The following is a 21,988-nucleotide window of genomic DNA, read 5'->3' as shown; positions in this document are numbered from 1 at the left end:
CAAACATTTGTGAACAATGAAAATGTTACGATTTTTCATCCTTGCTTAATCGAGCCGTACGTGAGGACGTCATTACAGTTCATTTAGCGACCGTTCAAACGTTACCACGGCACCAAAAAAAAATGGACTTAGGACCATTTTTCACACTTACAACCATCGCCTCGGTCACGTGATGAAAATTGGGACGCTTTGGCAACTGACTCATATTTATGACGGTCGCACTGTCCCAGAGTCATGTGATCACGTTTTGCAAACATCTGACAAGCAAAGTCAATGGGGGAAGCCAGATTCACTTAAGAGCCGTGAGACTAAATTATCAACCGCATTGATTCACTTAACAACTGTGGCCGGAAAGGTTGTAAAAAGGGGCAAAACTCGCTGAACAAATGCCTCGCTTAGTAGCAGAAATTTTGGGCTCCTTTGTGGTCATTAAGCCGAGGACTACCTGCTTTTCAAGACTCGCTGCTACTTAATCAAGGAGAGAAGCAACCTAGAACTAAGGAGAAATTTCCTGAGAAGTGAGGACAATTAACCAGTGGAACAACCTGCCTCCAGAAGTTGTGGATGCTCCATCAGTGGAAGTTTTAAAGAGAGACTGGACAGCCATTTGTCTGAAATTGTATAGGGTTTCCTGCCTGAGCAGGGGGTTGGACTAGATGACCCCCAAGGTCCCTTCCAACATTATTATTATTATTATATAAAACTTTTATTCATAAAATATGAAAGTCAACTGAACACTCCAATTGACTGGCACTAATGGTTGACACGGGTTGCTGCCAGCATCCTAGGTGGTAATAATAATAATAATAATAATAATAATAATAATAATAATAATAATAATAATAATAATAATAATAATAATAATAATAATAATAATAATAATAATAAATATAAATTCACATATTAAATGTGAAACAGTTTCAACTTTGTAACTGTTTCACATTTAATATGTGAGATGATGATGATTCAAACTGAATTATCTTTCCATTCCTTTTTTTTTTGTATTGTAACAACATATAAGGATCTATTCAAGAACTTATTTAGGAAATTGTATATAAAAAAAAAAAGTAGAACGGACCTTGGAGGCCTTCTAGTCCAAAGTTCACCAACCTTTTGCCGGTTGGTGGACAAGAGGAAAAGGGAGGGGGAAGCATTTTACATACGTGTGCACACGCAAGGGGCCACAAGCACGTGTGCACTGCAGAAGGGGCAGAGCTAGCGCTCGGGTGATCCTCGCTAGCCCTGTCCCGTTCTTGCATGATGTACTGCGTTGTTTCTGCACCCCACGGCGCGGCTGTTTTTGCGCTTTGCAGCGCAACGGCAGCCCGTTTTTGCACCCTCTGGCATGGTGGCGTCCTGTTTTCGTGCCCTGAGGCGCAATAGTGGTGTCCCATTTTCACACTCTGAGGCACAGCATCCTGTTTTTGCGCCCCACAGCCGTGGCGCTAACACAAGTGAGGGGGGTGTGCACGCACACTGGCCAGCCTGTCCCGCTGCCCACAGGTTGGGGATCCCTGTTCTAGTACAACCTCCTGCTCAGGCAGGAAGCCCAATACCATTTTAGACAAATGGTTGTCCACTCTCTTCATAAAAATTTCCAGTGTTGGAGCGCCCACAACTTTTCCATTCCTGTATAGGAAGTAGAAGACGCTGACTGTGTCAAATGATTGGGAAGAAGAAGAAACCTCGAATCCCCCAGAAAGAGTAAAGCAGGGGTCTTCAAACTTGGCCCTTTGATGACTTGTGGACTTCAACTCCCAGAATTCCTCAGCCAGAGTGCCTGGCTGAGGAATTCTGGGAGTTGAAGTCCAGAAGTCATCAAAGGGCCAAGTTTGAAAAACTCCTGGAGTAAAAGGGAGTGTGTTTCTGAATTAAGAGCGTAACAGAATAACAGCGTTGGAAGGGAACTTGGAGGTCTTCTAGTCCAAGCAGAAGACCTTACACCATTCTGGATCAATGGCTCTCCAAATTTCTTCTTGAAAGTGATGGAGCACCCACAACTTCTGGAGGCAAGCCGTTCCACTGATTGTTCTAACTGGCAGGAAATGTCTCCTTAGTTGACAGTAAGGTTCTTGTTTTTGAAGAAAGCCACTCAACGGTGGGGAAGATTGTTCATCCAGAACGCTAGTTAGGGAAAAAAAAATAAGACTTCCTGTTTCTTCTTCGGTGTCCTTTGCCAGCAGTTCCATGAATAGCAGTATTTTGCCCGTACAAGTACAGCTTTGTTAATTGATTTGAAACTATGATGGTAAGTTCCTTGTTCTGCAATATTTACGTCTATCCCTCTACTGTGTCATTATACATATGGTACATCAATCATTCTCAGCTAACATTCACACACATACACACACACACACACACACGGTCTCCTTGGAGAGTTATGTATTAAAAAAAACGATATGTAAATTGTTAATGCTGTAAACAATTTAGAAAGGACAGTGTGCCATACCGCTTAAGCAAAAAAAATATTCCGTAGATTTTTTCAAGGAACTACAGTTTGCGGTACAGAAAAGCGAAGATAAATTTGAAGACGTACTCAAGACCTGATAGGCTAAGTTTAATGAAGCTGCTGGAAGTCTTTTAGTAGCTGTTCAAACTTACAAGGGCAGTGGAAAAAAGCGGCTTACGCTGTTTTTCACACAACCATCGCAAAATCCCTCCGGTCGCACGATCAAAATTCAGACGCTTGGCAACAGACTGGCATTTATGACGGTTGCCGTGTCCCAGGGGATCACGTGATCCCCTTTTGCGACCTTCCGACAAGCAAAGTCAATGGGGAAGCCAGATTCAGAGATTACTATTGCCAAAGGAAAAATCTTCACCAGGGTCCAGTCCAAGCCTGGAATAATCAAAATGGAGACTGCTTTAGAAAGAAAGTTGCAGTTTATTGAAGAGGAGAGCTAGACAGAAAGATGGCTCTGGAAAAAACTGACACATATAGTAGGGAATGGTGGGCTTTTATACCTTCTGGGGCTCTTGAGGTTCTTTTCCTGTTCCTGTTTTGAGGTTTTGTATTTCCTGTGTCATGTACTTTGACCTGAGTCTGAGTGTGTCCTTTTGGTTTTGGTGGGTTCATCCTATTATGTCTCCTGTCCTTAGAATTTGGGTGGATTATGTAGATTTTTATGGGTCTTTGTCTTCCTAATTTCTAGCTTCCTGGCTCCATTCTTCCTGAATGGATTACTGAATTTGCATTTCTAAAAGCTGGCCTCTGCCTAGGGCAGGGGCGGGCAACCTTGGCTCTTTTATGACTCATGGACTTCAACTCCCAGAATTCCTGAGCAGAGCATGGCACAGTTTGGAAACCTTTCCCTTTCCCCTCAGCGTGGCTGGCTGAGGAATTCTGGGAGTTGAAGTCCACAAGTCATAAAGCGGCCTAGGCCAGGGGTAGGCAACCTTGGCCCTTTTATGACTCGTGAACTTCAACTCCCAGAATGCCTGAGCCAGCATGGCTCAGCTTGGAAACCTCTCCCTTTTCCCTCAGCGTGGCTGGCTCAGGAATTCTGGAAGTTGAAGTCCACCAGTCATAAAGCGGCCTAGGCCCAGGGCAGGGGTAGGCAACCTTGGCCTTTTTATGACTCGTGGACATTCTTATTTGAACAAGCCGGCCTGGCCTGATGGGGGATGGGTGGGGTTTTTTATTGTTATTTTAATATTTGTATTTACTGTTTTTAGTGGGCATATATTTAATCCTTTTTTAACTTTTGTAACTCTGTATTTTTTATGCTTGCCCTGTTCACCGCCCTGAGTCCTTCGGGAGAAGGGCGGTATATAAATAAAATTTAAAAAAAAAATTTAAAAAAAAATAAAAAAAAACTTCCAGAATTCCTGAGCCAGCCACGCTGAGGGGAAATGAAGAGGTTTCCATGCTGAGCCATGCTGGCTCGGGAATTCTGGGAGTTGAAGTCCACGAGTCATAAAAGAGCCATGGTTGCCTACCCCTGGCCTAGGGGCTGGTCTGTCTTTTTTTTTAAGACCTTCTCCATTATTCCTTTGGGGAAATATATTCTGCCTTTTTAATATTCCCCCCAATATTTCTTTCTCTGGATTCTTCCCACACCATCTTAACCACTGCAGTGACTCACTTAACCCCCGTGGCAAGAAAAGCCGCAAAATGGGGCAACGCTCACTTCCCAAATGTCTCGCTTAGCAACACGACGTTGGGCTACCTATATATTCATTCTGAAAACCTCCGGAGGGCTGATCCCTGAAGTGTTATTATTAAATGCACTTTTTTTCCCCTCACTAAAATTCAAAAGTACGATTGTCAACTCTCAATTCTAAGCCCAACCCTCAACTCAAGGAAATTCCATCCTATCTGACTTTCTAGCCCACAGGATTTACGGTGTTTATTAGCCCGTTTCAATAAACACATTTAAACTTTTGTCACAACTTTTTAGGTGAAGCTTTCTGAACGGTCTACCCAGCCGTTCTAAATATAAATATACGCAAATAGCTTTCCTCCTTGTACAGTACCCAAACCTGCTTTCAAGATGATAAAATGTTGCCAAACTTGCCCACGCACAGAAAGGAGCAGGATTTGGAGATTTCATTGCAAAACCATCCGTAATAACAAACGTTTTTCTCATTCGGGACATATTTTCATGGAGGATGTTATTTGCAAACCTTCCTTATCCACGAATTGGGTTCGGCTAAACAAGCTGAAATGTCAGGTCATAAATTATATACGTATATTCATAGCGCAAGAGGGATTCCATTCTCTGTTCACATGATTTTGTTCCCGGTTTTGTAGGAAAATGTGGCAAGCCCTCTTTCTTTCTTTCTTTCTGTGCCTGATGCAACCCTGGGAAATAATAACAATAACATTTTTCCCCACAATGTCTGGATTGTTTAATTTTGAGAAGGAAAAAAAAAACAGAAGGGAAAAAGAGTCACTGGGGGTAGCGTCACGCTGTAATCCGAAGGCCAAAATGGACGCTTGGTAGAAATGGAATCTCTATATATAACAATTATTTTTAGAAAGAGACATTCCAAATAACTTACTATTCCCCACACTTAATTCTTCCTGGAAAACAAGCTTGATCTCCTGTTGCCAAGGTCCAACACACAGTTCAGTGTTCAAGGGTGTTTACGCATCAGGACTCAAATGATGGGCTTGGGTGCAATGGCTGCAATGGGTCTATGACAACTCGCCACAGACAACTCATCACAGCCAACCCGCCATGGGACAGTTAGTTACACTAATGTCAAAGAAAGAGCGGAATAGACTCATTGAAGAAAGAGGGACAAAATGAAATTTTAAATAATTAAACTGAATTGTTGAATTGTCCCTCAGTGAGTTGTGTCCTCTGGCGAGTTGGCTGTGGCGAATTGTCCCATCCTGGGCTGCAACTGTCTACTAATAGACATTTTAGTCTAATAGACATAGAATGTGTATGAATATGAATATGTTAAGAAACCAGACTATTGGAACGACCTACTAACAAGAGAACCAATCAGCCGCTCAGGATTTAAATATAGCTCCAAACCAACCACCAATCCCAAGACTAGCTGACCACACACTGGCACGCAAAACATTTATACATCCTGCTGATGATGTTACCTAGTCCGGTAATGAAACGTCCAGAAACTAAATTGGAACAAGCTTGGAGAGCAAACCATTGCCAAAATAGACAGGGTATATATAACTTATAGCCTAACTTATAGGACAAGGGTCTTCAAACTTGGCCCTTTTATGACTTGTGGACTTCAACTCCCAGAATTCCACAGCCAGGCACGTTGAATTCTGGGAGTTGAAGTCCATGTCATAAAAGGGCCAAGTTTGAAGACCCGTTATAGGAGATTGCAAAAAGTCCAGATGACATCGTTTATTACATGTCGGTAGAATATATCCAAACTTTAATAATAACTACCGATGAGGCATTTTATTTTGCTGGTTAACAGTCAATTGCTAAACTAATGGCTATAAGTCAACATTGTACCATGACTTGTTTGCATCCGTTCATCTCTTTTAACAATACTTTTTAAAATTATGTTTATTATGTGTTCTTATTCATTATTAGATCATGCTGAGGGCATTTTTATGTATGTATGTATGTATGTATGTATATAAGTAGCCTGCAATTGGATACTTTACTGTTTCTGGCCATTTGGAAGTAATAAACTGATTTGTTTTGACTGGGCAAGTCTAGTCTAATGAAAAGAAGGACTAAGAGAGAGACGGTAGCAGTCTTCCAATATTTGAGGGGCTCTTACAAAGACGAGGGGGTCAGCCAATTCTCCAAGGCACCAAAGGGCAAGAAACAAATGATGGAAACTAATCAAGGAGAGAAGCAACCTAGAACTAAGCAGAAATCATGGAATAATTAGAAAGCCTGCTGGATTTTCTTTCCGGAGAAGCAAGTAGACAATGGAAGAGGAAAAAAATGTCCACCCTGCACCTTTAGAACATGTAGTTCAAGGCAACACAATCAGAGATGGGGGCATTTAAAACATAGAACGTGGAATAACAGAGTCTCTTTTTGAAAGCCTCCAGTGATGGAGCACCCACAACGTCTGAAGGCAGAAATTTCTTAATGGTGAGAGCAGTCAAGCAATGGAATAGCTTGCCTTCAGACGTTGTGGGTGCTCCATCACTGGAGGCTTTCAAAAAGAGACTCTGTTATTCCACGTTCTATGTTTTAAATGCCCCCATCTCTGATTGTGTTGCCTTGAACTACATGTTCTAAAGGTGCAGGGTGGACATTTTTTTCCTCTTCCATTGTCTACTTGCTTCTCCGGAAAGAAAATCCAGCAGGCTTTCTAATTATTCCATGATGGCTCTCCATAACAACGTCAAGGGCTGAAAAAGACTCACTTTGAAGTCTGCCCTGGTTTCTGCTTTCTACTTAGAAGATTCCCAGGCAAACTCTTATCTCATCTGGCTTTCTTCCCTCATGTCCTAGGCTGGGAGGTCTGAATGATCTGAAGCTAGGGACCTTCCCTTGGCCAACAGGACTAACCTTGCTGTGTTCATTGCTCTAAAACTGATCTTAGGTATGGAGGTCATATCCGAATCTGAAGGTCACTGCATAAGCATAAGTGAGTTAGTGAGGGACAACCAACTCAAATTGACAGAAGAGCAGCAGAATCGACGGTTTTTTTCAGTCAAAATTCCTGCTTGAACAGGAAGAGAAAACAAAAAATTGTTTGACCGCTTGAATTCTTTGCTTTATAAAGGTCATGAAACAAGAACACGAAGGCACTTAAAATTCATGAAGATGTCAATTTCTGGAATTAAAGCCCTAGGAGCAGAATATGTCCAAGCTCAAATCAGATTAATATGAATTGAACCCAGTAAAAAACTAAGCAGAGGTATTAAATTAATGGCAGGAAGTAGATCTTATTGATTTTAGTAAAAGCTCTCCTGGCTTCGTTGTAAGCAATGCTACAGATCTATTCAGACATTTGATTTGTCTGCTTACAGTCTTAGTCACAGATTGTAGAATGAACACCTCAGGCACTTGAAGATGGGTGGACGTCAACTCCCAGAAATCTCCAGCCAGCTGGCTAGAGAATTTTGGGAGTTGAAGTCCACCCATCTTCAAGTGCCAGAGGAATTGAAGTCCACCCATCTTCAAGTGCCAGAAACAATGAACTACAGTATTTTTCAGAATAAGATGCATTGTTAAAATGTTCAAGTTAATTTTTTTTTAAAAAATATCCACCACTCTTGCCTAGTTATTTGCATTCAGGGCAAAGAATTTGATGCAGTTAATTTTTGCACTGGATCGTGTCCAGTTTACAACTAAATGTAATTAAATTCGAAACATAATGCAATTAGGAAGTAAATCCCAGTGGACATAGTGGATAAACAAGCAGACTCACGCCAAATTCTGCTTTAAGGTACATAACCCACAGGAGTTTCTTAATGTATAGGTAGTCCTTGACTTATGACCACAATTTTACCCAAGATTTGTTAAGTGAGTTTTGCCCTATTTTATGGGGACGCTGCAATGGTCATACATGTGAAAAATAGTCGTAAGTCCGTTCACTAAACAAACACTTGTAAGTCGTAGATTCCGTTCATGATTCACTAGAGGAACTACTCGGGTGCAAGAAGATCAAAGGACCCACCATATCCCTTGAGGTTTTGATTTGCAGTGGTTACAAGTTTTTATTAGTTTGTCAACATCTAAAACACAGAAATACAAAGAAAAAAAATGAGAATAATTGGGGGGGAAGAGAAGGAGAAGAAAAAGAGGGAAAAGTGTAGGATAAAAAGAACAAGGGAAAAAAAGCATTGATTTTCGACACTTTTTGGCTCAATAGAATCTACCACCTCAATTTTTCACTTTTCCATAATAATATATGCTGGCCATTTCCATCACAACAAACCATCCAATCAGCAAAACCCAAAATCAAAGTTTCATATATTTTTTCCCCACCTCAAGCACAAAGTCCAGAAGCGGTTTCCAGGTAGAAACAAAAGTAATTGTGGTTTCCCCCACCCACTCACCCCCACCCCTTCAATCAAAGCAGTCAATTTAGCCATCTCCGCTAACTCCGTCAACTTTTGCAGCCATGTGCCCATTGTGGGAAATCAAAGTATCCTTCCATTTTTCGTGCCCAGAGTATTTTTGCTGCTGTCAGCATACAGTATGTAACATCAATATTGGAGCAGGCTTCATGTCTAAATGCAGAAGATTCTTAAACGGATTTTAAAGATAAAATCAGAGACTTTTCTATTGGGGCTTAATGGAGAGAGAACTTGGGGGGGGAAGAATTTGGAACTTCGATGCATGCATGCTGACAGAAACCAGAAGTTTTGATTTGCATAAGTGGTTTCGTTTCTGAGAAAAAGGGGAAAAAATTGGTCTGGGGAGGATGATATTATGGGGATTGTCTGAAAAGGACCAGAGCGGAGGAGTCTGCATTGTAACCAAAGAGTAGAGAAAAACGATAAGGGGAAAATTCTCCAACCACAGAAGAAAACTGGAGAGCATTAAAGAAAGAGGGGAGAAGGGTGAAAAATGGAAAAGCTCCTTCCATCAGCACAAAAGGGGGGAGGGGGGGCGCGCGAATATATTCTACATCAGGGCTTTTCAACCTTTTCACCCATTGTACCACTTTTAGGATATGGCAACATAAGGAAAAAAAGTGATGAAGTACAGATAGTCCTCGACTTACAACCGTTTGCTTAGTGACTGTTCGAAGCTACAAGGGCACTGAAAAAAGTGTCCCCCCCAAGCCACAGCCGAGCAAGACACCTGCCTGCCCGCCCGGCGGCGCTCTTCCTCCTGTCCGAGATTTTTATTTCCCCCTTCTGCTGGGTGGTTGCAGAAAGTTTTGGTCACTTCACATGACCCTGGGACACTGTGACCGTCATAAATATGAATCAGTTACCAAGCATCTGAATGTAAATCAGAAGACCCTGGAGATGCTGCAACATTCCAGCTGATCACGCTTCTTCTGGGCTCAGCAGAAGCACCAGGATCAGCACTGAGCTCCAGCTGGATCCTGGCGCTGATCCTGGTGCTTCCGCTGAGCCCTGACAGCCCTGCAGCTCCGGCCGTCTCTCGCTCAGGTTTGTGCGGTGCTGCCACCGGTTCAGCTCCTTGCCCTCCCCCGCTACCACTATTCTAGGATGGTCGCGTACCGCCTGCCAGGTGCCAATGGACCACAGGTGGTACCCCGTACCACTGGTTGAAAAGCCCTGGTCTACATCCAAAGAGGGAGCAAGAGGTGAACACGGAGTGAGAAGGGGTGAAAAAGGCAAGGTGCAAATGTGTAGAGCTTTTAATTTTGTAAAGAGGCCGGTGGCAAAAAAATAATAATAATAATTCTTCAAGGGCCAAAAAAAACTTGGGAGGAGGAGGAGATAAACAGAAGGAGCAGAAAGACAGGGAGGAGGAGGAGATAGGAGGAGACAGGGGGAAGGAAAAGGAGGATAGACAGAAGGAGAGGGAAGAGGAGAAGGTGGGGGAGATAGACAGAAGGAGAAAAGGAGGAAAAGGGAGAGGGAGGAGGAGAGGAGGAGGGGGCAGGAGATAGAAGGAGAAGAGAGAAGAAGAGAAAGGAGAGTGGGAGGAGGAAGAGGAGATACACAGGAAGGAGAAGGAGATGGACAGAATGAGGAAGAGGAGGGGGAAGAGATGATGACCCAACATTCAACTCCTCTGATGTCCTCACGCCTCCTGCTTCAGTGACTCCATCCAGCCACCTCATTCTCTGTCGTCCCCTTCTTCTCTTGCCCTCAATCTTTCCCAGCATGAGGCTCTTCTCCAGTGAGTCCTTCCTTCTCATTAGGTGGCCAAAGTATTTGAGTTTCAACTTCAGGATCTGGCCTTCTAAAGAGCAGTCAGGGTTGATCTCCTCTAGGACTGACCGGTTTGATCGCCTTGCAGTCCAAGGGACTCGCAGGAATCTTCTCCAGCACCATAGTTCAAAGGCCTCCATTCTTTGGCGCTCAGCCTTTCTTATGGTCCAACTTTCACTGCCATACATTGCAACTGGGAAAACCATGTCCTCGACAATACGCACTTTTGTTGGCAGGGTGATGTTTCTGCTTTTTAGTGTGCTGTCTAGATTGGCCATGGCTTTCCTCCCCAGGAGCAAGCGTCTTTTAATTTCTTGGCTGCAGTCCCCATCTGCAGTGATCTTGGAGCCCAGGAAAATAAAATCTGTCACTACCTCCATTTCTTCCCCATCTATTTGCCAGGAATTGAGAGGGCCGGATGCCGTGATCTTGGTTTTCTTAATGTTAAGTTTCAACCCAACTTCTGCACTCTCCTTCTTCACTCGCAACAAGAAGCTCTTTAGTTCTTCTTCACTTTCTGCCATTAGAGTGGTATCATCTGCATATCTTAGGTTGTTGATATTTCTTCCGGCAATATATATGCACATATATAAAGGGCAAAATTCCCTGAAAGTAGTTACGACAGATAACTTTTTTTCCTACCTCTCTGCAGTATATCTACTTATCAAGTCTTCCTGAATTTCTCTGAATATATGGAGCAGAGATAAATACCTCTGGACTGGAAAGATGCAGAAGATAAGGGAAAAGCAAGCTCCCTGAGACAAAATAGCAACAGAAATGTAAATAATTGAATATTTAAGTGCCCTCAAGTCAGGTGAAATTCCTGCCAACTACCTCAGCCTACCTTCATTTCATCCGGGATCAATTGATAAGAATCTCCACACAGTGCATAGTATTTATGGACATCTCCAAATTATTTACACTCCAAAATTTCTGCATTCTTTCTCTCGTTTTCTCTCAATGTCCAGCTTTTATAGTTATCACTGAAAGAAAACCCTGCTTTAAGATTTCTCCTTCGTGATCTCTTATAACTTGGCAATTGAAGTTCTCTCTGGGGTTCATTTTCTCCATCCTTCTTCTCAACTTCACTCTCCCAACTTCACTCTTGAGCCCAATAAAACAAAACTATCTGCCATCTTTCAGGCTGACATCTGTGAGTTCAGGAAGCAAGCGGGCTGAAATTACCTGTGCATCAATTAAACAAAAGCTCTGACCACACACATCCTCCTTTCATTCCCTTTCCGAGTCTTCTCCTCCTCCTCCTCCGCTCCTCAAAAATTCAGTTCTTATGACAGCTTCTTTTCTTTATAAAGATTCCTCAGCAGAAGAAGCAAGCCTTCTGCCGTGCCTGGTTTGCTTTCGCAGAATTCCGCGTTTCCTTCGGTTCATGCTTTTGCTATTCCAACAGTCCAACAGTGAAAAAGTTGAGCTCCAGCTTGCCTGCAGAAATTGCGGGCGCTCCATCACTGGAGATTTTTAAGAAGAGACTGGACATTTCATCTGTCTGAGATGGTATAGGTTCTCCTGCTTGAGCAAGGGGCTGGACTAGATGACCTCCAAGGTCCCTTCCAGCTCTATTCTATTCTATTCTATTCTATTCTATTCTATTCTATTCTATTCTATTATTCTATTCTAATCTATTCTATTCCTGGCTCTGTTGAAGCTTCAGTCTACTCAGATGGGGTTTCTAGATGATTTGTGAAGATTTATATTTTGCCCTACAGCAACCAGAGAAATACATCCCATCTGGGAAACCTTATATGGCCCTCAAACGTTTTGAAAGGTTTCTGCAGATGGCAGCTTTTGGCCACAGTCTTTTGCCCAATTTGATTTCTGATCTCTCCGAAGCACCAGGACGAGAAGCCACGGATGGAAACTAATCAAGGAGAGAAGCAACCTAGAACTAAGGAGAAATTTCCTGGCACTGAGAACAATTAATCAGCGGAACAACTTTGTCTCCTGAAGCTGTGGATGCTCCATCAATGGAGGTTTGGGACAACTGTTGGTCTGAAATGGTGTAGGGAGGGTCTCCTAGAAGACCTCAAAGTCCCCTCCAACTCCGTTATTCAGTTATTCTTAGGGGAGTGGGCTTTCCTCAAGCCTCTAGAGTCCACCACTCTCATTTTAATCTCACTTTCAATGGTAATCGTAACTTGAGTTCTTTGCAAGGGTCACTCCCAAAGTCATGGAGGTTACGGAGTTCTTCCAACCAAGTGATCACCCTCTAGAATAGAAATAGAGCTGCAAGAGACCTTGGAGGTCTTCTTGCTTGAGCAGGAGAACCTATATTGTCTCAGACAGGTGGATGTCCAGTCCCTTCTTAAAAGCCTCCAGTGATGGAGCGCCCACGATTTCTGGGGGCAAGCAGTTCCACTGGTTGATTGTCCTCAATGTCAGAAAGTTTCTCCTTAGTTCCAGGTTGCTTCTCTCTTGGATCAGTTTCCAACCGTAGTTTCTTGTCCTCCCCTCTCTGGTGCTTTGGTGAACAACCGGCCCCCCTCCCCACCTGCCCCTCAGATACTGGAACACTACTATCATGTCTCCCCTATTTCTTTTTTTCCTTACACTAGCCAGACCCAAATCCTGCAGCCGTTCTCCGTTATGTTTTAGTCTTCGGACCTTTGATCATCTTAGTTGCTCTTCTCTGAATTTTTTTTTCCCCCAAACTCTCTCTAGAAAGGTGGGAAGTCAAGAACCTCTTTTCTCTCAGCGTCTAAAGTTCAAGACAGACACCCCAGGATAGAATTGCCCAATCAAGCTTAAAGATTCCTTATTTCCACAGAGAGCAAGCTGACTATCTAGATCTTGGCACTCACCCTGAAAAGCGCTACCAGGCAGGGCCAATTGGAGATGAACACAGGAGACATCACCCAACATCTTGCTTCATCTGCTTACTGAAATAACCCCTGTCCTGCCTTCACCCAAAAACGGGCTGCATTTGCATAAGCGTAATTTAGGGACGCGGTGGCTCAGTGGGTTAGGACGCTGAGCTTGTCGATCAGAAGGTCGGCAGTTTGGCGGGTCGAATCCCAAGTGCCGTGTAACAGAGTGAGCGCCTGTTACTCGTCCCAGTTTCTGCCAACCTAGCAGTTCGAAAGCACATAAAAATGCAAGTAGAAAAATAGGGGCCACTACGGTGGGAAGGTAACAGCCTTCCGTGCGCCTTTGGCGTCTAGACATGCCAGCCACATGACCACGGAGATGTCCTCGGACAAACGCTGGCTCTTCGGCTTTGAAACAGAGATGAGCACAGGCCCCTAGAAACGACTAGCACGCATGTGCGGGGGAACCTTTACCTTTAATTACCATTTTCTCGGTAGTTTCCTTACCGCAGATGATTGTAATTAGTGCTGCTTTGCTATCCCTTTTTTTTCCATTTGAATTACAGAGATGGGAATTGTAGGTTGCCCAAGAGTCAGTTTCAGCCAGGGCAGCAAAAAACAAAACAAAACAACAAGAACAAAAAAACCCACCAAGCAACTCACTCGATCAGCCAGGAGGAAGCAGACCTGCGGATTTTCCATCAGGATCTACTTGCCACTTGCTCGGCATGCTGGACCAAACTTGCACCTTTCTGGGTTGCTTCCGTCGGAAGGATCCAGGCAGGTGTGGAGCTCACCAAGCAGGTGTGCTAATGCAATTGCAGGGAAGCTGCCAGGGGAGTCCTGACTGTGCCCGTCCCATCCCATCTCCCCGCAAGGGGGCAAAGCAGCCAAGACTCCCTTGTGTGGGGGTGGGGCGGGGGGTGGAGCCCCCCTCCTGATCTTTGCATCCCTTCCCAACTCCCTGCGAGGGGACAAAGCAGCCGAGATCCAGTCCTAGGAGAACCTGAAGCCCCTTACTGACCTGCGTGTCCCCTCCAACCTCCATGCAAGGGGCCAAGCAGCCAACTCCCCTTTATAAGTGGGCTAATGCCTCCTTAGGTAACCCCAGCTGCCTGCAATTAGTGCAGGTTCGAGTCCCACCAGGCTCAAGGTTGACTCAGCCTTCCATCCTTCCGAGGCAGGTAAAATGAGGACCCAGGTTGTTGGGGGCAATTAAGCTGACTTTGTAATAATGCCGCTTGGGAGGGGTGTGAAAGCCCTAATAAGCAGGCATATACATAGAATGAAGGCTACTGCTAAGCTTGTAAGCCGCCCTGAGTCTTCGGAGAAGGGCGGGATATAAATGGAATTAAAATTAAAAAAAATATATAAGGGAGCCCAGAGCCCTGCCTGAACTTGGCACACACACACCCATCTTCCTGCAAGGGGGCAAAGCCGCCAAGGCTCCCTTCTGGGGAGGGGGAGGCAGGAGGGTGGAGTCACCTCGTGATCTTTGCATCCCTTCCCACCTCCCTGCAAGGGGGAAAAACAGCCGAGACCCCCTTCTACGGGGGGGGGGGGCTGGAGCCCCCTGCTGACCTTTGTATACTCTACCTCCCTGCAAGGGGGAAAAACAGCCGAGACCCCCTTCTGGGGGGGGTCTGGAACCCCCTGCTGACCTTTGCATCCCCTCCTACCTCCCTGCAAGGGGGCAAAGCAGCCGAGACCCCCTTCTACGGGGGGGGTCTGGAACCCCCTGACCTTTGCATCCCCTCCTACCTCCCTGCAAGGGGGCAAAGCAGCCAAGACCCCCTTCTGGGGGGGGTCTGGAACCCCCTGACCTTTGCATCCCCTCCTACCTCCCTGCAAGGGGGCAAAGCAGCCGAGACCCCTTTCTTGGGGGGGGGTCTGGAACCCCCTGACCTTTGCATCCCCTCCTACCTCCCTGCAAGGGGGCAAAGCAGCCGAGACCCCTTTCTTGGGGAGGGGGGTCTGGAACCCCCTGACCTTTGCATCCCCTCCTACCTCCCTGCAAGGGGGTGGCAAAGCAGCCGAGAGACCCTAACCCTCCGAGGCAAGCGTGCAGCCCCCCCCTTCCTCTCTCTGGCAAGCAGCCAGCCAGTCCCCCCACCCCAGCCACGTCGCCCTCCTCCAAGGACAAACTTCCCCCCCCCCAACGCTTTCCTGGCTTTGCATCCTCCGCGCACGTGCATCAGCCCCCCCCTCTCCTCCTCCTCCTCCTCCTCCTCCTCCTCCCCGGCGGCGATCGCCCCCCCTCCCCTCCCAGCTGCAGGGCGGGGGCACTCACCGGTTCTTCGCTGGCGGGCGAGGGGCGGTAGGAGCCCGGGGAGGGAAACCCGCCCCCCCCCGTTCACCCGCTCCAGCCAGCCAGCCTCTGCAGAGCCGGGAAGGAGCAGCGCGCGCGCCGGGCAATTGCTACCGAGCTGGCTGGGGAGAAGGGCGGGGGGGGGAGGGCAGCGCGCGCTCCCGAGGCGGGGGGGGTGGAGGGACAGAGGGAGGGGGGGAGGAAAAGCGGCCGCAGCAACAGCCGCCGTGGAAGGACGGCGCGCCAATCTGGGCTCAGATCGCCCCGCCCCCTTTCTCCTCCTCCTCCTCCTCCTCCTCCTCCTCCTCCTCGAGGGGGCGGGGCGGAAGCAGGGCCCCGCGCCGCTCGAAAAGCCTCACGCGCGCCGAGCTCCGCCTACCCGATTGGGCGAGAAATCCGTGACGTGGAGAGAGGGGGGCGCGGCCTAGGACGCTGGCTTGGCTTGGCTTGGCTGACGGGCGGGGATGGTGGGTGGAGTTTCCCGGGAGGCCAAACCAGCCGAAGGGAAATGACAGCTCCGGCGGTGGGTGGGGGGGGGGGGGTGAGAGAGTGGGAGGGGCTTGAAGGGAAAACGATTCTGATAGGCAGCGGGGCTCCCGAATAGGGAGGGAGGGAGGGAAGGGAAAAAAAAAAAAGAAAGAGGAAGGGAGGAGCCAGGCGGGATGACAGACAGCCCGGCAAAAGCAGCCGAAGGGAAATGACAGCTCCGGCGGTGGGGGAGGTGAGAGAGTGGGAGGGGCTTGAAAGGAAACGATTCTGATAGGCAGCGGAGCTCCCGAATAGGGCGGGAGGGAGGGAGGGGGGGAAAAAAAAAGGAAGGGAGGAGCCAGGCGGGATGACAGACAGCCCCGCCAGCCGATGAGAACGCCGCGAAGGAGAAGCCGGGCGGCCTATGGGCAGGCGCCGCTTTCCAGAGGCGGGCCTCTCTCTGTCTCCTCCTTCTGGCCGACGAGGCTGCGCTGCCGTCCTAGAGCGGCGTCGGGTGGCGGCCTCCCATGGGGTCCTGAGGCGGGTGAGTAGCGGCCCCTCAGCACGGGGCCTTCCGAGACGCGGGTCGGGCTCCTCGGGAAGGCCAAGTCTTCCCTGTTTGGCCGCCTTTCCGCCGCGGGACGGGAAAAGGCGGCTTGGAGGGGGGGGACCAGGCCGGCTTTGAGGCGGGTAAACCTGGAGGAGGAGCGTTAAACACCCCCGAAGTCTCCCTCCCCGCAGCAGCCCGACCTCGGTTGGGGGACGGGGCGGAGAGGGGAGGCGGGCTCGGCTTCTTCCAGGCCAGGGGTAGGCAACCTCGGCTCTTTTAGGACTCCTGGACTTCAACTCCCAGAATTCCTCAGTCAGCAGAGCTGACTGAGGAATTCTGGGAGTTGAAGTCCAGGAGTCCTAAAAGAGCCGAGGTTGCCTACCCCTGTTCCAGGCTGTGCTGGGCCTGAAGGAGGGGTGGGGGGGCTCTTTCCCCCCCCCCAGGAGAGAGAGAGAGCTGCGTGGTGCGAAAGCGGCGCAGGTTCAGCTTGTCTGCAAGAAAACTGGTATTTTTATTATTATTTTATTATTTTATTTTATTATTTTATTTTATTTTATTATTTTATTTTATTATTTTATTTTATTATTTTATTTTATTTTATTTTATTGCTCCTGCGACTCTGGAGTCCCTTTTTTTTTTAGCCTTAGCAAAATGCCCAGGAGCCCTGGTGATGTTCCCTCGTTGGGTCGTGAAAGGTCCGCGAGGAAACGGGCTCAGAGAGCAACCAGGATTCCTTTTGCTCTTCCTCCTCCGCAAAACCTCACTCCCTTCGTGCACTGGTGACGTTCCCTAGTTGGGTTGGGAAAGGTCCGCGAGGAAATCGGCAAGCTCAGAGAGCACCTTGGTTCTCCTCCTCCTCCTCTCCGCAAACCCCACTCCTTCCAAGCTCTGATGTTCCCTAGTTGGGTAGTGCAACATCTGCAAGAAAGCCAGCATGCTCAGAGAGCACCCAGGTCTTCTTCTTCCTCCTCCTCCTCCTCCTCCTCCTCCTCCTCCTCTCCACAAACCCCACTCCCTCCAAGCTCTGATGTTCCCTAGTTGGGTAGTGCAACATCTGCAAGAAAGCCAGCATGCTCAGAGAGCACCCAGGTCTTCCTCCTCCTCCTCCTCCTCTAGCTCTGATGTTCCCTAGTTGGGTAGTGCAACATCTGCAAGAAAATCACCAAGCTCAGAAAGCACCCAGGTCTTCTTCCTCCTCCTCCTCCTCCTCCTCCTCCTCCTCCTCTCCGCAAACCCCACTCCCTCCAAGCTCTGATGTTCCCTAGTTGGGTAGTGCAACACCTGCAAGAAAATCACCAAGCTCAGAAAGCACCCAGGTCTTCCTCCTCCTCCTCCTCCTCCTCCTCTCCGCAAACCCCACTCCCTCCAAGCTCTGATGTTCCCTAGTTGGGTAGTGCAACATCTGCAAGAAAGCCAGCATGCTCAGAGAGCACCCAGGTCTCCCTCCTCCTCCTCCACCAACCCTACTCCCTCCAAGCAGTGATGATGTTACCTAATTGGGTCATGAAACGTCTGCAAGAAAACAGTCAAGGTCAGAGAACACCAAGGACACCTTGGTCTTCCTCCTCCCCACCAATCCTCCTCCTCCCTCCAAGCGCTGATGATGTTCCCTAGTCAGGTCACGAAACGTCTGCAAGAAAACCACCAAGCTGAAAGAGCACCCAGGACTCCTTGATCTTCCTCCTCCTCTTCTCCAGAAACCCCACTCCCTTCTAGCACTGATGATGTTCCCTAGTTGGGTAGTGCAACATCTGCAAGAAAGCCAGCATGCTCAGAGAGCACCCAGGTCTTCCTCCTCCTCCTCCTCCTCCACTAACCCTACTCCCTCCAAGCAGTGATGATGTTACCTAACTGGGTAGTGCAACATCTGCAAGAAAACCACCAAGCTCGGAGAGCACCCAGGACTCCTTGATCTTCCTCCTCCTCTTCTCCAGAAACCCCACTCCCTTCTAGCACTGATGATGTTCCCTAGCTGGGCAGCGAAACGTCTGCAAGGAAACCGTCGAGCGCAGAGAGCACCAAGGAGCTCTCAAAATGCCTAGAATGGGGCGGGTGCTTGGAAAGGTTTTTGTGTTTGTTTGTTGGAAACCTGTGATAGAGAAGGAACAGCTAAGAACTCTACTGGGGGTAAATAATACTTAAGGCAGGATCCCGGCATTTCGTTGCATGCTGTGTAATCTATAGATACCGGGTAGTCTTCAACTTAAAAAACGGCCACAATTGAGCCCAACATTTCTGTTGGCTGAGCGAGACATTTGCTAAGTGAGTTTTGCCCCATTTTATGACCTTTCTTGCCACGGCTGTTAAGTGAATCACCAGTTAGCACGGTTGTTAAGTGAATCTGGCTTCCCCCATTGACTTTGCTTGCTAGGAAGTTGCAAAAGGGGAATAACACGACCCCGGGACACTGCAACCGACCGTCGTAAATAAAAGAGCAAATTCTGATTTTGAGACCGTGGGGATGCTGCAAGTCATAAGTGTGAAAACCGGGCACGTCACTTTTTCTCCCAGTGCTGTTATAACTTTGGTCAATAAATGAACTGTTGTAAGTCGAGGACTTCCTGCATGCATAGGTTTAGCAACTCCATTAAGTTCATTAAGATGAGCCTTGGTGGAGCCGTGGGCTAAGTAACACCAGCTGCCTGCAATTAGTGCAGGTTCGCATCCCACCAGGCTCAAGGTTGACTCAGCCTTGCATCCTTCCGAGGTAGGTAAAATGAGGACCCAGATTGTTGGGGGCAATTAAGCTGACTTTGTAATAATGCCGCTTGGGGTGTGTGTGAAAGCCCTAATAAGCAGGCATATACATAGAATGAAGGCTACTGCTAAGTTTGTAAAGCCGCCCTGAGTCTTCGGAGAAGGGCGGGATATAAATGGAATTAAAATAAAATAAATAAATAAATATGCTGTTTGATAATGGATATAAGCACCTTTGTTGCAGCAGCTGCTCGACTTTCCTTTAAGAGAAGCATAGTGATAGGAACTAAGTCAAGCCTTTTTAAATTACTTGGGCTTGAGTCATTTATATTTCTTATCTTCGATAACAGCTTTTTAAACCTGGGAAAATGAGGGCAGAGTGAAAATTCTCCCACAGCCCTAAATCCAATAAAGCATAGATATATATACTTATTATAAGTTCTCCGGCTAATTAAGATACAGAACTTGTATCGTCGTCTGCCATCAGGGCCGTGCTATTTTTAATGATCACACCGATAATCTCCAGAACAAAATAAGAGAACTAGATGATGATAAAAAAAATACATATATTAGATTCCTGACGAGTACCAAAAATTGAAGAGGGCCAGTATTGTTAGGCAGCTGAATAACAGAAGCAGGTCTCTCTAATCATTCTGCTAAGCTAAAAGTGCAGCTATTCACACTTAGGAAACTTGAGTTTTGTAAAATTAGGGCTAATCTGCTGGTCCTAGAGAATCGTTTAGTTGAGGTTATCAGAGTTTTGGATTTTTATCTCACGTTTATTACTTTATAGGTTACTGAAAGCGGCAAACATGCCTAACAGTCTTTCCTTCGCTTAGTTTCCCCACAACAAAATCATGTGAGATGGGTTGACCCAAAGTCACCCACCTGGCTTTCATGCATAAGGTAAGACTAAAGCAGGGGTCTTCAAGCTTGGCCCTTTTATGACTTGTGGACTTCAACTCCCAGAATTCCTCAGCCAGGCACGCCTGGCTGAGGAATTCTGGGAGTTGAAGTCCACAAGTCATAAAAGGGCCAAGCTTGAAGACCCCTGGACTAAAGCATCTTCTGCTTTCTAATCTGATGCCTTAACCACCATACCTATCTGCCCCCCCCCCTCTGCCAAATTTTCAGCGTGGCTGTCCCTCAAGGAAATTTGTTTATTACAATAATCTGCAGGGCAAGGCCAAATGAATGAAATGCAACAAGTAGAATTTTCACTTTAAAAAAAAAAAGCTTTAAGGACGGGCATAAGTGGGGTGTCTTTTACCCATCATCCTATTTTTTTTTTCTTTCCTTTATTCTAGGCCGTATTTTTTCTGTTCCGGCTACTGACCTACCGAGGCTGTTTAAATGAGAATGTCCTTGGCCCAGAGAGTGCTACTCACCTGGCTCTTTACTTTACTGTTCCTGATCATGTTGGTGTTAAAACTGGACGAAAAGGCACCGTGGAACTGGTTTCTCATCTTTATTCCAGTTTGGATATTCGATACGATTCTTCTCGTGATGATCATTGTGAAAATGGCTCGCCGCTGTAAGTCCGGCTACGATCCTCGCAACGGCTCTCAGAATCTCAAGAAGAAAGCTTGGCACTTGACAGCCATGCTGCTAAAGTTGGCCTTCTGTCTGGCGCTCTGCGCAAAACTGGAACAATTTACTGTAATGAAACTTTCTTATGTCTTTATTCCTCTTTGGATTCTGCTAATTGGAGGGATGATAGAACTTGGCTATAATATTTTCTATGTAAGAAGGGACTAAACGTTTTTTTTTCCTTCGCATCCCTGAGCAATGCTGCCAAGAGTTTACTTCCTCTAAAGGGATTATTTAAAAATATATATTCTTCAAGCTGTCGGATGCGATTCCTCAGCACGGGAAGCAGAGCTATCCGATCTCCATGTACATATTGTAAATAAAGACAATCTCATGTTTTCTGTGGTTTCTACATTTTAAGTTCTTCTGCCTGGAAGCGTCTAGCGATTTAAGTCACGCTGACCAAATTTGCAATTACGCAAGAGCACCCCAGAACTCCCTTTAGCATTTTTGCAATTATTTCAGCCGTTATACTCCAAATCGCCATCTTTCCAACCAGTACACTTCCAGAATCCCCTGGCAAACATGTTCATAATTCTGGTAATTCAATCCGCACGTGTTCAGGGCATCCAGATTGTAGAAGGCAGTTTTTTTAAAAAAAGTATCTTAAAGAGAGGTGAACAAATTCTTGCGCGTCACCACAAGGTAAAAACGTAAAAAGAATGTAGGATAAAAGGGAAAAGGGAAAAAAAAGCCATGACTGCTGACCCCTTTTTGGTACAGTAGAATAAGGCAATTACATACAACCTCAACTTTTTAAAGATCAAGGTATCCGTCAGGTCAGCGTGGCTATACGCCAAAAAGAGCACAGAATGCTTACCTTCCCATCAAAGTGGTACCTATTAATCCATTCACGCTTGCATGCTTTTGAACTGCTAGATGGGGAGGAGCTGGTGCAAGTAATGGGAGCTTACACCGTTGCATGGCGCTTGGGGCTGTCAGCTTTCCAGCTGACAAAGCTCAGCATCTTTTAACCGCTGAGCCGTTGTGCCTCCTCACGCACAATCAGACAACTCTGTAATAAACAGCTGATACTAGCAAGAAGAGCCTTAGGTACCAAGCACTTCTCCAGATTAATGAAATACTACAATGTGGGATTTGTCTCCTGGGATCATTTTGGTTTTTCTTGTTTCCAACACGGGACAGGCTACCAAGCTATCGAGGAGGCTACTACGTACAGTTGCTAGGGGAAGATGACTGCTCTGCTGTGTTTGCACAACGTACTGAGACTGGGTCAAGGTAGAGATAAGCGTGTAGCTTGAAGCAAACTTAATCAGTTCCAGGGTTGATTTAAG

General features: G+C 46.6%; 2 protein-coding genes across 3 annotated transcripts in view; one reads left to right on the top strand and one right to left on the bottom strand.

Annotated features, from left to right (window-relative positions):
• Nucleotides 1-15,488, bottom strand: part of PHTF2 (putative homeodomain transcription factor 2) — a 72,228-nt gene extending 56,740 nt beyond the window's left edge. The window contains exon 1 of the mRNA XM_081330912.1: nt 15,371-15,488. The gene's annotated coding sequence lies outside the window, so the exon portion shown is untranslated. The remainder of the gene's footprint in view (nt 1-15,370) is intronic.
• Nucleotides 15,489-16,263: 775 nt separating this feature from the next.
• On the top strand, nt 16,264-21,038 carry TMEM60 (transmembrane protein 60). Of its 2 annotated transcripts, XM_081331365.1 has the most exons (3): nt 16,356-16,400; nt 19,897-20,009; nt 20,411-21,038. In XM_081331365.1, the coding sequence occupies exon 3, from the start codon at nt 20,457-20,459 to the stop codon at nt 20,859-20,861; it is 405 nt and encodes a 134-aa protein (XP_081187491.1). In that variant the 5' UTR covers nt 16,356-16,400; nt 19,897-20,009; nt 20,411-20,456; the 3' UTR covers nt 20,862-21,038. The 2 variants fall into 2 exon arrangements, with proteins under 2 accessions (XP_081187490.1, XP_081187491.1); XM_081331364.1 differs by lacking the exon at nt 19,897-20,009 and having other exon boundaries at nt 16,264-16,400.
• The last annotated feature ends 950 nt before the right edge of the window (nt 21,039-21,988 follow it).

The sequence above is a fragment of the Vipera berus genome (genome assembly GCF_964194415.1).
Source record: "Vipera berus genome assembly, chromosome: 6".
Taxonomy (NCBI): Eukaryota; Metazoa; Chordata; class Lepidosauria; order Squamata; family Viperidae; genus Vipera; species Vipera berus.
Note: the sequence above shows the minus strand (reverse complement) of the source record. Positions and strands in the feature narration are given on the sequence as shown.